The 20573-nt window shown below is 43.9% G+C and overlaps 1 protein-coding gene across 5 annotated transcripts in view; it reads right to left on the reverse strand.

The window, feature by feature from the left end:
* Positions 1–20573, reverse strand: part of PACS1 (phosphofurin acidic cluster sorting protein 1) — a 2791059-nt gene that overhangs the window by 721886 nt on the left and 2048600 nt on the right. For all 5 annotated transcript variants that reach the window (XM_069644890.1, XM_069644889.1, XM_069644887.1 and 2 more), the window contains one exon: positions 7820–7862. In XM_069644890.1, the coding sequence (XP_069500991.1) occupies positions 7820–7862 (43 nt within the window). The remainder of the gene's footprint in view (positions 1–7819; positions 7863–20573) is intronic.

Raw genomic sequence — 20573 nt, forward strand, 5'->3', positions numbered from 1 at the left:
TGGTTCCTCTTTCTTCGCTCCCAGTGTGGAGCGCGGCTGGCAGGAAGAACTCCAACATACACCAGGCTGAGTTTGGAGCGCCGGGGCAGCTTCAGGACTCCTTTCTTAGTCCCCCCATGTGACTGAGTTCCAACATGCAGATTTCAACACTTTGAGCGTGTATAAGATTGCTTTTCACGATAACACCACACTGATTGCAAGGCTCGGGACAGAGCTCAGCACTCAGGCAGCCATCTTGCCTGTGCCCCCCGGTGGCCTCCTCCCATCTTGAACTTTTGAAGTGGGAGGGAAAGGTTCAGGTTGGAAAGGTCCTACACAACTCTCAGGCCAGCCTCGTTCTTCTTGTGTACGGCAGAAATACTGGCGTCGAAGCCCATACCCCGCTGGGAGGGTGGGACTTCTTTCGCTGCCTGGCTCTCTACGAGCAATCAAATTTCCGCCAACAGAGTTGCTGTCCCAATCTGTGGGAGCAGAGGGGAGGAGAGAGGAGAGGTAGGAACCGGTAGGCGGTACCCTGTAAATACTACTGACAGGATCCAGGGATCCGTGAACTTTGTGCGCCTATTGTGAGCGTGGAAGGCAAGCCTGCCCCTCACCGGAGACACATGGTCCATGAGGGGAGTGTCATGCCTTTTTTTCCCCTGAGACTGAGGAGGGGGACTGAAAAAAGCCCTTCTTGCCCGCCTTATGCTGTTTGCGGCAGTGTTGACTCGGAGAGCGGTCTGGCTGCCTGGACCGACGTTCTTGGAAGCTCCGGAACCCGCCGAAGGCCCAACCATTGTCGGAACGCTGGTCTGTTTGACTGTAGGTCTTGGGCGTGGACTTTGTGTGTGTTTGGATGGAGAAGGATTTTGCAGTTTGGGAACTGTTGTTCTTATCAAGTTCCTCACCGGTGGTGGAATGAAAGAGGTCGCTACCCTCGAATGGAAGGTCCAATTTGCATTCCTGGACGTCCGGGTTGAACTTGGTAGCCTGGAGGCAAGCAGTCCTACTCATGTCCGTGGCGATGCCAATAGCTCGGACTGAGGTGTCAATATGCGCCACTGTGGACTCCATGATGTCTTGAGCCACCATCTTTGCTTCTGCCAGCCCTGAAGTGTGCCCGACTGGGCACCCGATGTTCTGGAAGGATGTCGGCTATTTCCTGCCAAAGCCTCTAGTTAACTGCTGCGAGCATGGCATCCGAATTAGACTGGCGCAGGTGCAGCGAGGTGTTGGAGTAGACCTTCTTTCCATACGCCTCCAAGATCTTCTCCTCCTTGCTTAGTAGAGCCGAGGACGAGGTGGCCGATGAAGACTGAGGCTTCGAGTATATGGAAGCCGCAGCAATCACCGAAGAGTGTGGTAGAGGGTGTGCCGACAACAAGAGTGTATCCCCCTCCAACTGCCTGTACTTGGCGTTGAGGCACCTGTTGGTGGGCTACGCTGAATAGGGTTTCAGCCATCCCTTTTTGGCCAAGGCGACAACGTCCTTCTGCATCGAAATCCCTGTTCTAGTCGTGGGGCATAGAGTGAGGACTTTGGCCAGGGCCCCCGCCTCAGGTTGTTCAGCCTCGGGTTGTGGAAGCCCCAAGTATGCAGCCAAACATGCAAGTCGATCATGGAAGGCCTTGGTGGATGATGGTGTGTCGGGGTCCTCCTCCTCATCTGTGTCCACCAGGGTGTCTGACTGCTCTGTCGCCAGTGGAGGAGTGCTGGGAGCCGGAGGTTGTGGAGTGGGGACCGGAGGCTACTGTGGAGGCTGGTGTTGAACCGCCTGAACTGTAGGAGGCAGGGAAGCCGGAATCGAAGGAATTGGCGTGAGCAGCTGGGGCTGCACAGGGGCCTGAGGCACCGGAACCATAAGAGGAATGACTATGGGTGCTGGCGGAGGTACTGGAGGCAGCATGTCCCTGATCACATTCCCAAGGATGGTACCCATCTGGGGGGACCTGATCAGTGTGAGGAACGTCTCACTAAACCTCTCCTCACAGGTTGGTGGGTGGCACATGGTATTGACTGAGTAGGGGCGGCTGCTGGGGCCTGTGCGTACTGTGCCTAGCTAGTTGCAGGGGGTATCTGCCCTGGGAGGTAGAAGGATAAGCGGTAGGCCACCTACCTGGTGAAGACCAGTCCCACCTGGACACTATCTCCTACCTGCGCCCCAAACGGGGTCGGTGTCAGATGAGCAACCATCTTGTCTGGCGCGGCGGCCATCTTGTCGTGCCACGTGCCTGCGTCGTGGCGCCTGGTTCACTGGGACCGGCCTCCTCCTGGTCTCTTGGCGGTGGAGCTTGAGGCCTACCCTGCACCTCAGGATGAGACCTGGTAGGCGTAGTGCCCTCGGCTGAATCGCCGGTAATGCTGCGTACAGGCACCCCCTCAGACCTTTGTCCGGTAGTACTACGTATCCCCTCGGGTGGACAGCCGGTAAAAAAAAACTTGCGGTCCCTCAGTGCAGTCTCTGGAAGGATCTAGTGACCCCTCATTCTGGCGGCCGGTAGCTGGATGAGCCTCGGTATCTGCGCCGGTGTGAGAACCTGAACGCTTCCTCCCGCTTGGACGTTTCCTAGGGAAGGAGTTGCCTTTGCGGGGTGCGATGGAAAAGAGCAGCCCTGTCATGGGCCTTGATCTGTGCTTGACGAAGTTCTTCAAGTCCCCTGGAGGAGACTTCTCGAAGACCTCCCACCACCTTGCTAACCTATTCTTCAAAGCTTGCGGTCTAAGAGCATCACACGCCATTCCAGCGCTGGTGGGGGCCAAGGCAGCAGAGGCACATGGCATGGGGATCGGACGTGGGGAAGAGCCCCTTGCAGGCTGGACACCTGCTGAAGTCCAAGGACTTCGACATCAGCTGGGGAGGAGCGTGGTGCCAGAGGCCCGAGTACCTATTTAAAGATCACAAGAAAGAGACAATAAGACAGTATCTGGGGAATAGCGCGCGGAATTACAAGGCCGAAGTCAAGCCCAGGAGAGCTGGTGAAAGCGGTCCGATGCGGTCTACGCGGAAAAGAGTACTGGGGAGTGGCGCTGGTAGATGGAGTCAGGGGAGCGCATGCTCCCAGGGGAGCGCATGCTCCCAAGGCCATACCCCGGCTCACCTGTAAATTTAAAGGGGAAGAAGATTTTATTCTGGTGAAAAAGCTTCCGTCTCCCGTCCCTAGGAGGGACGCCCATGCAGTATGGAGGAAAGGTGACGGGGCGCAAGAGTAGGCTTGGGTAAATGGGAAACAGGTAAGGGCCCTAGTCAACGCAGATAGTAAGCAGACAGCTATACGGGCCAATTTAGTTACAATAAAAGACCTAGACAATGCAGCCCTAGTCTGAGTAACCTCTGCACATGGGGACAACAGGGTATATCCTAAAGTCCCAGTACACATTGAAGCCTTCTGTGCTTTATGCGGTTTTCTGGGTTTTTGACTTGTTGACTTGTTGACTTGTTTTTCCCCTAGCCAGGTGTATTCTCAAGCCTGACTGAGTGTGTGACTCCGAGTTTTTGCTCTGCCTTAAGAATCCTTATGACTTCTAAGGCAGGGATATCCAAAGGTACCTCTCTCAGAGGAGAATATGCATTTTCAGTTAGTCATGTGGCTAAGCTAGTGGTGCCTTTTTCACTTGTGTAAGATAGTTCCATGGGCGAACTCCATTTGACCTGGCTGTGTCCTATTTTAGCCCCTCCATTCATCAAAATGAAGGTTGTAGTTTCCTTGAAGACCTGAGGGGACCCATAACCATCGCTTATCCCTCTTTGTGTACATGTGAGAAAGTGTGCCATATATGGCCATTGAGTGTGTTTTACGCAGGTCTGGAGGCAGTAGCCAACCGGAAAATAGTTCTGACTGGCATATGTAGATGCTTGTCTGAGACAGTGTAGAATCATTCCTTTGTGTGACAGACCTTTCTAGAATGCATGGGTGATATTGGTGGGATGGTCTGCCATTGGTTCGCCATCCCTTAGTTTGAATAAAGAGTAGTGTGTAATAGGGTGTTGTGTTCACTTGTTGGTTCCCAGATGTAAGCAAACCCCCTTGCCCACTCACCTTGTCTCTGAACCTGCACTCTGGAGGACATGCTGCTCGAGGTAGGACCATAGCTCTGCACCAGTAACCTTTCTTGTCTCAAGGAACCCACAGTAGTGCTTCTTCCCCTGTCCGGTGGGGACAACTGGACAACAGCAGGTTCCCAGAAGCTCCTGAGCATGCCTACATTGCCGAACCCAGAAGTGTGTGCCTCAATTCCTGCAAACACACCACAGAACTTGCTTCTCCGGACTTTCTTCTCGGACTGGCTCCTCACCAGCATGCTTTGTTCAGCATTTCTTCAATATTTGTTCTTGGTTGGGGTTGCACCAAGCAGAAACGGAAGCAAGATCCTGTGCCAGAGGATGGTGTGGGAACCCTGCATCACTAGCGACTGCAGACTACTTCATTCTCACCGTTCTTCCCCTCTGGCTGCGTCTCCTACCATAGAATCTCCAAACCAAAAATAATCATCCTTCTCATGGGTCTAGGGGTTGCATCTGCATCAGTTCCACCGCTGAAATCTACAGCGGTTGCCAAACAACCTGTGAAGCAACCACCCTTGGAAACCACGAACTGCATTCTGCAGAACTTGTTACTCAGTCACAGGGTATTGCTCGCCTGACTCTCCGGCGTAGGCATTTTCTTAATTTCTTTCTTCACCCCTGGGCCGGATCTTCATCTTTATGGTCTCTGCAGGGCCTCCCCCCAACGAAACTCCAGAAACTGTTCCTAGAGGGCATTTTCATACTGAGATAACTCCCTCCTGCCAAAGACTGCAGCTTTTTGCAATACTGGTCCTTTAGATTTCATATTTTAATTTAATTACTATTTAATTGTTTTTTTATAACACGCCTAATACCGTACCCGAGTTCGGTATATAAGCGCGGATCCGGCATTCGAGCCTCTGTTGCTCTGCGTGGTCTTGCTTTCAAGAACAGCGCACTGCCCTGTGCTATCCTCCATTCACACTTATGTCGCTTGTGAACCTGCCTACTGTAAGGAACTCATGGTGCCAACAGTAAAGACAGACAAGTGATCACAGTTCAAGGGTGTTTTATTAAACTATGCAGGTTGGAAAAACACCTAATCTAAATCTTAGATGGGAGCAAGCGTCGACCATCCAATGAAAATAAGGCAGTCCTTGTGGTTTTGTGTCAAACAAAAGGGCCTATACTAAGAAAAACATATTGCCAATTCCTTCCTTGTAATGGGTGATAGTTTTCACCCCCTGGATCTCCCTCTTCTGGGGGCTTGGATCCCAAAACAATTCTTCTCGAGATCAGGGCCTTCGGTTGTTGCTTCTACTGGTTCTGATGGTTTACATGTGGTAAAACGCGAGCTTTCTGCAGAACAGCCATGCTATTATACCTTATTAAAAAATAATTAAATGTTAAAGTCAAGAGCATCAGTGATGAGGCATGAACTTAGCAATAAGGATTGCTTGCTTCCCCAAGGTGATTGTTTTTATCTCCCGTGGACCAATGCTCTGGCAAATGACATGCATGAACGTCTCTGAGAAGAGTTGGTCTATGTATGAATGACTACTTTGAATGAAAGGGAAACACTGGTGAAACGATAGATGGTGTCTCGCATGGCTGCATTGGACGAGTATCAAGCTGATTTGAAGCGAAAGTAGCAGTGCTTTCTGTTAATGATGCAGCTTTTTCGAGCAAGGAAAAAGAGAAATATGTCCAAATGCCTCTCTCAAGTACAACATAATGCAATGAGTCAGCAAACACATTTCCAGAAAGCAACCCAAAAGAAAACGACTTCACTTGATTCACTGGGAAAATGAGAAGGGTACAAGTATACATTTGTGTACCAAAGATAATCTATGGTTTGTTTCTTTTGAAATCAAATTAGAAATACTACACGAATACTGAAAGTGGCATCTTCCTGAGAGACAAACATCTACTGATAAAAAAACGCAACAGAAAACTCTTAAAAGACATTTTCAGAGACTTGTCGATTTGTTGTACTTTCAAAATTTCCATTGTGGAATCTAAACATGGATAGAAAAGCACGTGTTCATAATCCATGTAAACACATGACATCCAGCGAAACTGGTGAAATTAAAAACTGCCTTCGCATTTGCAGCAATCTCAGCTTTTATTATTTAAACGTTTCTGGTTCCACCTTTTAGGAATTAAAGTTGTTTTACAAAACCACACTTCTTTGCCATAGGTGGTCTTAGGTTTCCATAATAACACAGAGATTTGTTTTTATCCTTTTTCGAAAAACCTCTTGAAGTTAAAAGGAGTCTTCACGCGTTAGAGTGCTTTGCTTCTATATGGACAATGACAGACCGTGCAATTGTTTGACATCTAAACAGATCATGTTCCAAGCAAGTACGCAGCTAAACCCTATATATAGCACGTTGGGTTATTCAGGATCACATATCTAGGCTAGGCATGATTGAAACAACTTTTTGGCTGCATCATTTACTGGCCATCATGCGTACACCTCCCTAACATACTTCAGGCTAATGGATGCAACAAACTGAAGTGAACTTAAATGGCATCTCCTGTACTCAATCTTTCTTCCCCTTTAGTAATATGTTCCATTTGTAGGCAGAGCCCCCATTATCAGAACCACTGTTAACATACTAGTCCACCAGCTCCCATACTGTCCAATCTAAGGAACTACACCTTGCTTGATAATGAAAGGGCTGAAACACGGTCAATTACTAATGTGGTGATCGTTTAACGTTTTATTTCAATTAAAAACAAGCTTATGGAGGTTTGGATTTTTCAACAGAAAACCAGATTTATCTGAAGTCAAAAGACATGGTTCATGAAAAGCAATAGGATATATGGATAAAATGATAGCTATGAGTCACTGTAAAAAATGTGATGCAGTCTAATAAAGTATTTGAGTTGACTATACTTGCTGAACAAACCATTACTAAATAAAAAATAAAAAACGTAAAAACAACAGCAACATTTGTTAAAACAACATTAATCAGAAATAATCCAAAATGGGTCTACTGAAAATATGCTAGGTTCTTGAAAAAAAGAACCCCCCCCCCCCCAAAAGTCTCAAAATAACCTCAGCCAAACAGAGGTTTTAGATTGCAGACAAAAACTACTGGTATTGACTGCACCCTGAACATTCTGTCTTCAAACGCAGACCGGGAAACAATGCAGTTTCCAAGAAGGATGTCTGTCAACAAGACACTTCTTCCTCTCTCAAAGGACCATTTTTTTGGCAGCAATACCCACACAAAAGAGAAAGCTAAAATAGGGGGAAATTATTTCTCGTTCTTATAGCAATACCCTTTACTTTTACATGACACCAAATGCATGCACAAGTTAAACCGGTTTCAGTTTAACCAAGTTTGCAACTAAAGTGCTTTATCTATGAGAACTATGTTATTTCAACATTACAAAATAAAACCACATTTAATTTACTAACTCAGCTGTTTATTTACTTTATTCAGTATTAAAGTAATATTTTTACTTCACCACTAGAACTCCAAAACATGTATTGCTACTACCACTACATGCTAATAGCCATATAGACCTCGGGAACGCTCATTATCACTTGAGGTAATGTGAGCACCCTGTTCCAAACAGTTGTCCTCACAATGCATCAATGCATACCCCCTCAAATACAAGAGGAGAGTTTGATCCTTTTAATCTGGCAATTTATTTTTCATTTTCACTTTTGTCATAACTTCAAATTCTCAAGAAAAAGTAAAACAATTTCAGGCATTAGATGGCCTAATAAAAGGAGGCAGTTGGACATTACAACATTTCGGACACAAATAATTAGTATATCAGTTACCTGGTCAAAGTATACAATAGAATGGTACTCACGCCAATAAAAGGAATAAACTTCTGATAGGAATCCTCATCTTGGCTGTTAAGACAAAAACAAAACCGTCCTGGTTGTTAATTTGTACTGCCTGTGGCAACCATGCATGTAGTGCCTAGTTTAAAGACAGCTTTCAGCAAAATAACTAATACCAGCTGCAATGCTTAATAAAAGAATTTGTATATCCAGCTATGACACAAATAATGTAATAAATAAGCTAAGAAATGGAACATGTCTCCAAAGTCAATTTTCATGATTGAATTCAATTGGCTACTAGATAAAATATTATTGAATTTTGTTATATTCTGCTATGTTAAGCCAATATAAGTGCTGTGAAGGCATCATAAAGTAAGACACACAACATATTATAAGTTCAAACCGAATTGCTTTATTAACACAAATGTCAGGATGCATGAAGGCCTAACTTGCCCTAAACTAAGGAGGGATTTCCTGATATCAGGTAATATTAACCCCATATATATGGTCGCCGTAAATAATATCGCCGGGAAAAGGTCGCAGCAATATTATATGGGTGACCATATATATGGGGACAGGGGGAAAAAAAATTTGGAAAAAAAAAAAGTTTGTGGGTTGCAGGGGTGTCCCCCGGCCATTTTTCGGCGATATTTTTGCATGGCGAGATTTTTGTGGCGACATTATTACATGGAACCGATTTCCCCACCTGAATGAAAGTAAGGAAAGTCTGAGACAGAAAGTTCAATTTAAAAATCTGTCTGTGTCCAAAACCTATCCTTGCCCTCACAGCTAAAGCTAAACAATGTGTAGGTATGTCAGCAATGAAAGAAATGGTGACTGAAATAAAGTTCTGAGCTTCTTCCAGCTTCTAGCTTTCTTTCCAGCTCCCCTTTCCCAAGTTCAAGAAAGTTCCACAAAAAGTGTTGGGATTACTTTTGCCCCAAGATCAAGACAGTTCCACAAATCCCCAGGGTTCCCTTTCCCAAGTTCAAAATAACAAAGTGCTACCAAAAAGGGTCTTGAGGTTTCCGTCCTCAAGACAGCACCAAAGTTCAGCAAGTCTCAGGTTTCCCTTCCCCAAGACTTCAGCTTGCCAACTTATACTTAGTCTCAGTCTCTCACTGAAAACAACTCCAGATCAACTTGACACTGCTTCTGGATTGGATTAACAGTTCAACTCAATTACTCCTGCTTACTTCAACAATGTCTTTGGCTTTCACAATTGAGTGTTCCCTGGTCTAGGCGTGGTTATTAGACCACACAATACACTCATTACAGGTCACGCAACCAGGTATCCTAGGCTCTTTAGCCCACACAGGTTCTTCTGTATCTGCCTCTTTGTGAATGTTCACACTTACTTGGCTACTCCTTGTCAGCCTCTTGGCTTTGCCACACTCTGTCACATCTCCTTTGCCAGTCTTTGGCCCTGTCACTGTATATATGCATAAAGTTCACTTTGCAGTGGTTTTATTTCATCCCCATCTTTCTGTTATGCTCTTTAGGCTCTTTCACACTTGTTCTCTTATTTCATACGTTGCTTTCAAATGGGCAATTTCACATTCACCTGTCATCAGGTCGTAGCTCAGCCCATAAAGTGTTCATTCAGTTCGGAATTCAATATGAGTGATCGACCACTTCTGCACCTTCACTTTTCTCCCAACCCATGGATTTGTTTCATTGTACGCATATTATTCTGTGCATTAGCCCTGCTTCCAAACAGCGCACCCCAGGAGTGCCCCAGTTTTGACTGACTTTCCACATCACTCACTGGTCCCTGACATTCTCTCTGCGCTGTTCTGTGTGTGCTCCGCCTGCTGGCTTTCCATCCACCGCGAGCTCCATTCTTTGCACGCAGCTCTGGCTGGGTATCTCCAACCACAGAGCTCCCACACCTTTGGATTTCTTACGGCCTGCCTAGTCCTGGGCACCACAGTTCCTCGGGTCGTCTACCAACGTCCTAGCGCGCCTGCAGGACCCACCACGGCTGTCTCCTCTCAAATAGGATCCCCTGCTTGTCACCTTGCTCCTGGTCTCCTCCCTTCTTATACATTTAACAGGTTGCAGGTGAGAGTTCCCAACTGAAATTGCCTGACTGCAATTAGAGTAGAACTTGGGACATGCCTGACCTTTACAATACTCTGCAGGCTTCTTGCTCATCTCAGTACTAGAGTGGTAAAATTACTTACTAGTGTTCACTACTCCTAGTTGCCTCGTTGAATGAGGGAAAATGAGGGGAGAGGTTTTTGGCCCATAAAGGCCGGGGAAGGGTTAGGTTAGTTCTCATAAGGTGAAAAACTTCTGTATAGGCGCGTCATAAATGCCATATCATATATATCAAAGGGGGGTAGCCTGCCTCATCCTTAAACCTTCTCTTCTTCACCCTCTTCCTGGTGCTTCTATACCAATAATATCTCCTGGTGTTTTCTTGTTCAGTGGGAGAGAGGTAGCAATACCCCATAACTGCATCTGGGATAGAGGGTTCCTCCTGAAAAGGAAATGAGGGATACCATGTCTCACCCAAGGACATCTCATGCCCAATCCCCAATGACCCTCCACCCAGGTAATCCTTCCTCGCTTCTTCACCCCAGGGACAGGATACAAAAGCGATGGCCTTTCCCTGGCCACCTGAGAAGAGGACCCAAGTGGAGTAGATGTGGAGACGCCCTGAGGTTTCTCACTGTGTGCATGCATCACTTGGCACTGGGGACAGTAAAGATAAAAGCAGCAAACTTTAAAAAGAAAAAAGCCCGTCGGAGTCAAGGGCGATTTTCAGACGCTGTTTGCTGCTGTTTAGGGCTGGTGACGCGGTAAGTCCTTCTGTTTCACCTGTCAGACAGCTGTATACTATAGAATTTTTTTCGAGATAGAGACAATGGATTCCACCAAACCCCGTACCCGATTACAAGAAAAACTGGAAGACATTAGCTAATGTGCCTAAAATCACTACACCTATATATCCAGTTGCAAGCCCTAGTCAAGATCAACTTAGCACTCCAGCTAAAATAACAAACAAGATTGACCAACCGCCTCCTGTTGAGCCAAAGAAAGAAGATCACTTAATTACAGCACCCAGACACAACTCATTAGGAAATAACGAACAATCTGATTCGAAAACAGTATTGAACTTAGAGAGAAAAAAAAACAAACAAACCACTTTAGCCATTCAAAATACTGACTCTCCTTCACAAAATGCCTCATCCATACAAACTTCAAAAATTAATTCAAAGAAACGCATGGACATACCCTGTACTCCATCTTTGCAGCAAAGAGCTCGAACAGCAAAACAGCAAACATCATATTATCTGTTACACTCTCCACAACAAAATACAAATAAACAACTGGAAAACCGTGTGGCCCGCCTATCTCTTGACATCACGGAAACAGATGCAATTATGGACTCACAGGAAAGAAGAAAAGAAATCTTTGGAGGAACAAAGAATACCAAAACAATGGCAACAAATAATACATCCACGCCAATCGTCAACAAAACTAAACTCATGCATATTAAAACCTCTCCACCTCATGCTTCTGCATTAAAATCCACTCCAGTTGACAACAATCAACCGGCAATAGAGGAGATTACAACGAACATTCCCGTTGAGTTACCAGAAAGAATTCCAACAACAATGCTGGATCTCCAGAACACGTTAGTGGCTGTTCTCTCATTAGCTATGGTACCCTTCCTTAAAATCCAAGAAGCAATGGTAGATTCTACAAAAGACCAAGCAACACTGTTGGCTATGATTCTATCAAAACAAATTAATATTGAAGGCTTCATGGGTACGATACAAGAACGTCTCAACTATGAGGCAGAAGCTACCAGGACTTGGCAAAGCCGCCTGGCAGAAATTGCTAGAATTGATCGGGTTGACAAACAAAACCTAACAGATACCCTGACAACAATAACAAAGAAAATGTGGCATGACAAATCAAAAAAATACCTTGGAACAGACAACAAACCAGATCATTTTTCTATGCAACCTCAAAGTGAAAAAGTCGCATCTGATCCCAAACCTTCAACAAACCAAACTACTCAATACAAAACTCAAGCTGATCCCGTAAAACCACTTACAAATATTGCTAATACCGAACCTTCGTCATGTACTCCATTTGACATCTTTGACCTAACCAAAAGAGGCCTTATAGGAAATCAACCTCAGCCAAAGAAAAAAACTGCAAAAAAACACCAGACAGGTTCTCGAGCGTTCCTAAGAAAACTCCAGGTGGTTGAAAAACAACAAACTACACCCATAATAACAACCCAAAAAAATCTGGAAAATAGGAAGAAACAAGATCAACCAGACTCGATGAAAGCCACTGCGACACCAAGATCAGATTCTAAAGAAGCAATGACTGGCTCAGAACAAAAGCGAGAAACATCGATACAAAGAGAAGATGAACCACTCGACGCACTATTAGCTGTGATTGACCAAAACGCAATTATCGATTTGACGAGGAGTCGTCATGACAAACCAAAAAGCCTAAGTATTCTAACAGATCTTGATGCCAGTTTAACTGATCCTCAAGATGAGCCACTAATAGTCCTAGACGAATGTTCTGAGACCTCAACTCCTAATTCGATTTCGATCAATACATCCACTAATATCTCCTTCACATACTCTATAGTATCAAATGAGGAAAGCTGGACTTCAGTCGAAACTCAAAATTCCTACAAAAGTGTGGAAATGACTATGGACCAAGGCGAATGTCCATTAATTCGACCTATCTTTGAGGATTCAAGGAAAGTAAATAATATTTTTCGCCTATCATTGACTGCAACTACCCTAATCCTACTAAAGTCTTAATCATGAACAGATCAAACATCTTACGTTTATTTACAGTCATTCCACAATTGGCTGAAATCACTTCGAGAGACATTGATGTTCTACACTTCCCAAACAAAAACCAGATGGACACAGTTCACATCGATTTCTACAATCAAAAAACGATGATGCTTGTCCTGTCAACAAATAGTCACCTACTGAAATTGGGATTTACAGCAGAAGAAGTCCTTGTAACCAAATCCATGGCCTCAAAAAAACTAAAAATATCTATGAACCATGAGTATTCGGATCAAAACAAACAGAAGAATATCGACAGCCAACAGAAAACCAGGCAGCCAGCATCATGCAATGTCCTGCGGAACAAAAACATTCAATCACATCCTCATCCTATCCGCAGGACGAACCAAATGCATTCTGACGTGTCTTAGTCTTCTAACACTCAAATCAAACAAAAATTAACACAACAAGCCTATATTCAAAACTCAAGAATTAAGACACATCTATAACAACCAAAAAACAATGAAATAAAGACAGAAGAGATAACATTATGTTCCTGGAATACCAGAGGCTCAACCCATCTATTTGAAGAAGGATCCTTAAATCAAAAAGATGCAGCAATAATTTGCCTTCAGGAAACTTGGCCGCCTGAAGAGGTAACCTGCGAAGGTTTCTCGACCTTCATGAACTCAGCGATTACTTCACACCAAGGTAGACCATCATCAGGCATGCTGATTATGACCAAAATAAATCCATCCTGGTCAATCATAGCAAAGCAAAATCTACTCCCCTGGGCCCAATACATCACCATCTGCATCCAAACCCCAAAAAAGGAATCCAGCTATTTAACAATCTTCAATATTTATTGGAACCCAACATCAATGAATGAAAACATATTTCTTGATTCAATTTTCGATGAATTCGATACAATTGCTAGCCTACATAATTCGACAGATTTTATAATTGCTGGTGATTTGAATATCCATCTTTATAGCCCAGAAGGTATGAAACTAAATTCTCCAATCTATCTTCAAGAGCAAAAAAATGGACCAAAGAAATTCTCATTAGAAACCTAACCTTGACTGAACAACCACGAAATGACCAAGATAAACCTCCGCCAACATGGACACGAGAACAATCCAACTCAATCATAGACTATATCTTCATCTCAGAAACGATACTAAAAAAAAATCTAACGGCAACTGCAAACCATCCACAAATAAATAGTGATCATCACCAAATTTTAATCACATGGACTACTGCTCAAAGACAAACCTCATGATTATACCTCCCAGAGTTGGAACTCAATAATGGTCTAAATAAGCTTTGAATAAACCAACACCAAATGGCTGACCTGCTGACAAACTTTGAGACTTCAAATTTACCAGCACACGCAAAACTCAATTATGAGTGGATTCTGCACAAATATTAGCAACCCAAAAAAACCTGTGCGATCCAGCAAATCAAACACAAACATCAGTTTAATCATGATATCAAGTTAATGAAAAAGAACTTACACAAAAAAAATTCGACTACTCAAAACCAGAATACAATAACCTCTGCGGTAGAAACAAAAAAGGAAAAACAGAAATATTCCAACTTCATACAATCACATAAAGCCAATATGCGCCAAGCAGACGCAGAGGCGATATTAGCGGCTCTAAGACAGAAAAACACTAGACAGCTGTGGTCGCTCCTAAATGAAAAACCCAATGCATCAATCATGATACAAGAGGTAGAATCCGGACAATGGACACAACATTTCAAAAACCTCTACAAAGAGAAAACGGACATTTCACCAACAGGAATCTCGAACAACCATCAGGCTTGGGACCTAATATGGGAAAAGGATGAGATCAAAAAAACCATTATGTCCTTGAATCCATTCCGAGCACCAGGCCCTGATGGGCTCTCAAACGCCGATCTAAAATCTGCCCCCGAAGAATGGGCTACCTTTTTCTCAAAACTGCTTAATTTAATAGAGAAAACCAAACAAATCCCATCCACCTGGAACCTAGCGATATTGATTCCGATTTACAAAGCTGGTGACAGGAAAATGCCAACAAACTATAGGCCCATAGCCCTTCTTGACCCACTGGGAAAGCTGTTTGCGGGATTCCTGATGAAAAAACTCAATACTTGGGCTGAGGAAAACGGTTTCCAAGAGAAGAGACAGACTGGTTTCGCTAACAAAATTGGCACAAACGTGAATCTGTTACTTCTAAGTATGATTAAGTACAAAGCGACAATAAAGAAACAACAAGTATATGCTGTCTTTATAGACCTAAAAACAGCATTCGACTCGGTGAAGAGAGAAAAATTATGGTTGAAGCTATCATGGGGATGTCCCTCATCCATTCTCAACCCAATTAAACAGATCTACTCCAATACATCGATTAGAGTCAGATTAACAAAAGACAGTGCAGTAACAGACGAGATAACCACCTGGAATGGCCTCAAACAAGGATGTCCTCTGGCTGCTTGTCTATACAACTTATATACATTTGGCCTTGTACAAGCAATTCACGACCCCCTCTCGAATCCGCCGAAGATTAATAACGGACCGTTAAAAACCTTAATGTATGCAGACGACATCATTGTCATGGACAAAACACAATCAGGTTTACAAAAAACGGTAAACAAAGTGGGCCTTTTTATGAAAGAGAACAACCTACAAATTAACATCCCTAAAACCAATTTAATGAGACCAACATCTCTGCATAACATCAGGCGACAAAAGGTGAAACTAAAATTAGAAAATAAAGAGATTGAAGAAACAAAAGTATTTAAATATATTGGCGCCATGATAAATCCATCACCAGTTGAGCAGGAATGGAAAGACCACATTGAGAGGAAAGCAAGATCCTTAGCCCGTTTAGGTCGCTTTCTTCATTGCAAATTTGGAACCTTTACAATAAAATCAACAATCCTATTGTATAGACAAAAAGTGGTCCCCATCCTAACCTATGCTGGAGAAACAATAATCAATCAAGATACGATGAAATGGCAACAACACAAGGCCATATTTTGGAGAAAAATTCTTGCTTTACCGAACGCATTTCCAATGCCAAGAATTCGTTTTGAATTGGCACTAAAATCTGTAGAATCTATAATTACTTGGAAAAAATGGATCTTTACAGAAAAATAATTTGTCAGGATAAAATTCCATCTTTAGAAATACTCAAGGAAAAAAAGACCCCTGTATATGTAACAGCTCTTCAATACTGGACCAACGAGATAAAAAAGAAAATGAAGGCCGAAGTCATCAGCAAAGACATGCTAATAAATAGACAACAATATGCCAAAAAAAGAGTTCAGCAAAACGATTGGATCAAAACAATAGAGGAACAATCAAAATACAAACGAGCATTGAACTGCTCAATAGAATGAAGAGCTCTCAACGAACTACCACCATATTTAGCATGCTTTCCAGAACAATCAATACGAGACCAATTCCTACGCTTTCGCCTAAACATATTGCCAACCCGCGATTACTTATCTAACATAAAAAACCCAACCATAATGACTACAGACTGTCGATTTTGTAAGATTGACAACACCAAAGAGACTCTTTTTCACGTAATCATGGTTTGTCAAGCTTTGACGGATGCAAGAAACTTGTTCAGGGACTTCGTCAAAATCTCCCTGAAACAGATGAACACACAGAAACGATGGGCCCATATCTTAAAAGGACATGACAAGAACCTAATCTTAACAGTAATTAAATTTTGGACCGCGATTCTGAATACTAGCAATCACCAAGAATAAGAAACCTAAATTTCAACCCCTTCTCATCTTGTAAATGACATAAATGAAAAGTTTGTATTACCAAACAGAACATTTTAAATAAAAAAAAAAGAAAATGAAAAAAGTATTTTTCAACCGGAGTCTGAATCCCCAAGTGGTTCTCAGTGGGTTGTAACAGGAAAGGAGTTCAATATGTGGGAGGTGTTACAATGTTACATGTTTTAAGTTAGGTAATTAGCCTGCGGTGACCATGTGGGTTGGGCGCCACCACCTACTACGTAATGTAAGCTCCAGAGGAAGACAAGGGAGGGTTGCACATGCTGCTCAGCCAATTAACAGTCAAGAAACAATGCTCCCGCCACCAGAACTAAGGGAATCCCAGGAAGGGGAAATTGGTACTATAGAAGGTAAAAGCCTGGGAACAGGAATCTCAGACCAGAACAAATGGATTCCATCAGTTATTGTCAAGGATTGCACTCTGTCAAGAGTGACACAGGGCCCCCAAGTAGGGTATGGGTGGCTGTGCTGATGTAAGGTGACAGATAAGTACACACACAGCAGGAAACTTAACAAGAAAGAAAAGTAGGCAACTGTAGTTGTGAACAGAAAGGGGCAGGAAATACAAAGATACAAACTAAATGGATTTCCTCTTGGGGTGTATGCAGAAATGGAATAGTGTGTTCCACGGACCTTTGGAAACTCCAGCCTTCTGCACAGATTACTATTACAGGGGCCCACTCTGTCTGCTCATGGCTGGGAACAACAGCTGTGGGTGTCTAACACTGGAAATGCGACAAGGGAAGGGGCAGAGGTTGCCTGCCGGAAACCAACAGTCAAGCTCTGTACAAAGGATCAACATAAGACACAAGAGAGACAAGAACAGAAATAACCAGGGAAAATGAAGTCTAAGAGAAATCTAGCAGAAGGCAATGAAGGAAAAAACAGTACAATAGAAATGGGTAAACTAAAGGGGAGGACAGAGGACTCAAGGAAGAGAAGGACAGGGATCAAGAACAAGGGGTTGCAAACAAGGAAGAGAGCAAGGGAGCAGCAGCCAGGAAATAGGGGGGCTGCAAACAAGGAAGCAGGGCTGCAGTAACGGATGACACAAGGTGCAGAAAAACTGTAGTAGACTGCAGAGGACTATAGTAGGCTGCAAGGCAGAGAGTCCAGAGGAGCAAGACTGAGAGCTGTAGTAGGCGGCAGACAAGAGAGCTCAGAGGAGTAGGGCAGTAAGGAGCGAACCCAAAAGAACATGGCGTCGAGGCAGGGAGACCAGAGGGTCAGGGCTGAAAGCAGAAGAGAGTAGCAGGCTGCAAGCCAGGGAGCCCAGAGGACCCGGGCTGTAAGCAGCGGAGGATTGCAGGCTGCAAGGCAGGGAGCCCACAGGAGCAGGGCAGCGAGGCAGGGAGCCTGGAAGGCTATGGCTGTAGGCAGCGGAGTGTAACAGGCAGCAAGGCAGGGAGCCCAGAGGACCAGGGCTGTAGGCAGCGGAGGGTTTCAGGCTGCAAGGCAGGGAGCCCAGAGGAGCAGGGCTGTAGGCAGCGGAGGGTTGCAGGCTGCAAGGCAGGGAGCCCAGAGGAGCAGGGCTGTGAGGCAGGGAGCCAGAAGGCTAGGGCTGTAGGCAGCAGAGTAGCAGGCTGCAAGGCAGGCAGCCCCGAAAGAGCACTGGATCAAAGCAGGAAAATGCAGCAACAGGAACGGCATACAAATTCGAGTCACAAGGCAAAAAAGGGCTGGGAGGACTCTTGATGCAAGAGGCTGAGCTCCTGCAGGCAGCTGCTTAAATACAGCCCTGCCCTGTACTGAGGCATGCTAATTGGCAGCACCTGGAGCAGCACACCTGAAGATAATCTGCCTCCTCCCTCTCTGGTCCTGAGATGGTGGAAGCAGCACTGATCGCTAGGGCTTCTGGGGATTGAAGTTCCAATACTGACGAATGGGAATGGCCAAGAATTGATAGCTGTAGCAAGGTGCATTATGGTACATGTAGTTAGCTGAATTAAATAGGAAAGTACCAATGTCGTAGCAATGGAAATTAAGGACCAAAATGTGAATAGGGGTTGTTTAAAGAGTATTATGAAGATAAACGAGTACCATATCATCCATGATGGTTGCAATGTGTGCGTCAGTGGCACAGGCGTGACATTTATAAAAGGGGACAGGGATATGGATTGTGGGGAAAGAAAAAGTAAGAATAAACTCAAATGTACCCATTTACGATGTTTCGGTTCCCTAAAAGTTAGGATCCTGGTCAATAGAATCATTCAACCTGTTGCTTCCCAAACCATTGGGGTTTTCTCACATCATCCCTGTGACTGTTCCATTTGTTCCATAACCCACCATCCATGCCAGTAAAACCATGTTGTAAACCCCCAATTCGCAATGCCCCATTTTACATCAAAGTCAGATGGAACTGCAGTGGCCATTTGAATAAGTAATATTGGAAATGCAGCAGCAGACTTGCACAGAAAACCTTAATCAAGTTGTGCCAGTCATCTGCATCATTTTCAAGAACAGCCAACCCAAGGCATGTGGTAAACTACAAGTAAGACTCGAACCAGAGGACATGGTTCAACACTAAAGTTATATTTAAATGAGAGAAAATACCCCACTAGCCCTATTGCTAAAAAGGGGGTTCCCTTCCTAACACCTAAAAACGAAGGTGCTCGTCAGAATGTCAAATAACGAAAAACTGTTCTCCATCATAACCAGTTCAACTAACTTTCCCTACCACTAGATGAACAAAGGAAAAAAAATATGAGAGGAAGGGTTCCCACACTGGAGTCCATCATCGTCTACTAGCTGGCCCTCTCCCCTCCAGACAAACTTCCAATTTAAATTCTCGTCCCAGGACCCGGTTCCGGGCCTGTGTCACCCCAGCGGTTTTCAAGAGAAGAAATCAAAAACGGCACATTCTAAATCTCTCTAGTTACAAAGTCGCTCAATTCATGAAAGGCTTTCAAGTGTTTAAAACGGATAACAACTCAAAGGTTTCAATACTTGGGTCCAATGGGCTATTCAACCTATCCCCCTACAACAATACTGTATCTTAAGACCCAACACGCTCACACAAGCCTTCAACACTGCGGGTTGGCGTGGGCGTTCCACTTTTCGGTTCCCTTTTATGGCTGTCTTGGCATTCAGTATTTGCATCAGCCCTCATTGCCCTTCATGAAACCTAGGCTCGTATGTAGAGTATTCATGAGTTCTCTACCCCCTTCTTCTGGTCCGTTTAGGTCCTTCCCTCTGTATGTCACTTTACAATCTGGCTTTCTTTGCTTTCCGAATGCTTAGCCATTCTCTCATTGCTCAGGACCAATGTTCCCTCAAACTATTATTATCTAAGTGCAGAAGTTGTAAGATTTTGTGCACACATTAATTTGCATGTGCATGATTTACAAGGTAAGCCATTTTGTGAGCATACACAGTTAGTGAACTATCATCTCTGGAGAGAGTTTGGAGGAAAACCAACCCCTGCAAACTTTTACAAATCAGTGTAAAAGGTACATCATACTGCATTTTTTGTAAAGTTATAAACTAAGAAAGGTTTTGTATTTGATTATAAAGAGAGCTCATCAACCAGTCCAAGAGGTCAAGATCTGCCAAAGTACCTAGCAAAAATACTCCTTTATATAGAAAAATGTGTAAGCACACAAAAAAACCTTCTGTACTCGTTTAAACAATAGTTTTAATTGTAGCTATTGATTTGGTCACGCTGCTCAGACAATACAGAAGTTGTGTTATGCCATTGGAAAAAACAAATATTGCTCATCACAACTGATGTGGCTGGCAAGACATTCAGACATGATACATTATTTGCCAGATGAAACAATGGCAGCTAAACAGTGTGTGCCAGAAATAATGGCAATAAGATTTTATGCCCTACTTTAGTGAAGTAATAATTTTTTCCCCAGGGCTTTCTTACTTATGGATAGAAATTGTAACCTTTATACGCTACAGAAAAAATAAATAAAAGTAAAAGCAAATTTCCTTAAACAATAAGTTAAAGTATGTCATGGAATACAAGGGGTAATGGGCACCTGATCCTACAGATGCCTGTGAATATTGCAAAATGTCAGATAATTTGCCTGCAAGAGACATGGTTGTCGCAGCCCCCAACATGTGAAGGGTTTAAAGTCTTTATAAACCCACCCTTACACCAGCAGAAAGGTAGACCCTCATCAGGCCAACTAACGTTGATAAAAATAGACTCTCTATGGATTCCAATTAACTCAATACATTTGAACTT

Source organism: Ambystoma mexicanum, chromosome 2p, assembly GCF_040938575.1.
Source record: "Ambystoma mexicanum isolate Mex_15411 chromosome 2p, UKY_AmexF1_1, whole genome shotgun sequence".
Classification (NCBI taxonomy): Eukaryota; Metazoa; Chordata; class Amphibia; order Caudata; family Ambystomatidae; genus Ambystoma; species Ambystoma mexicanum.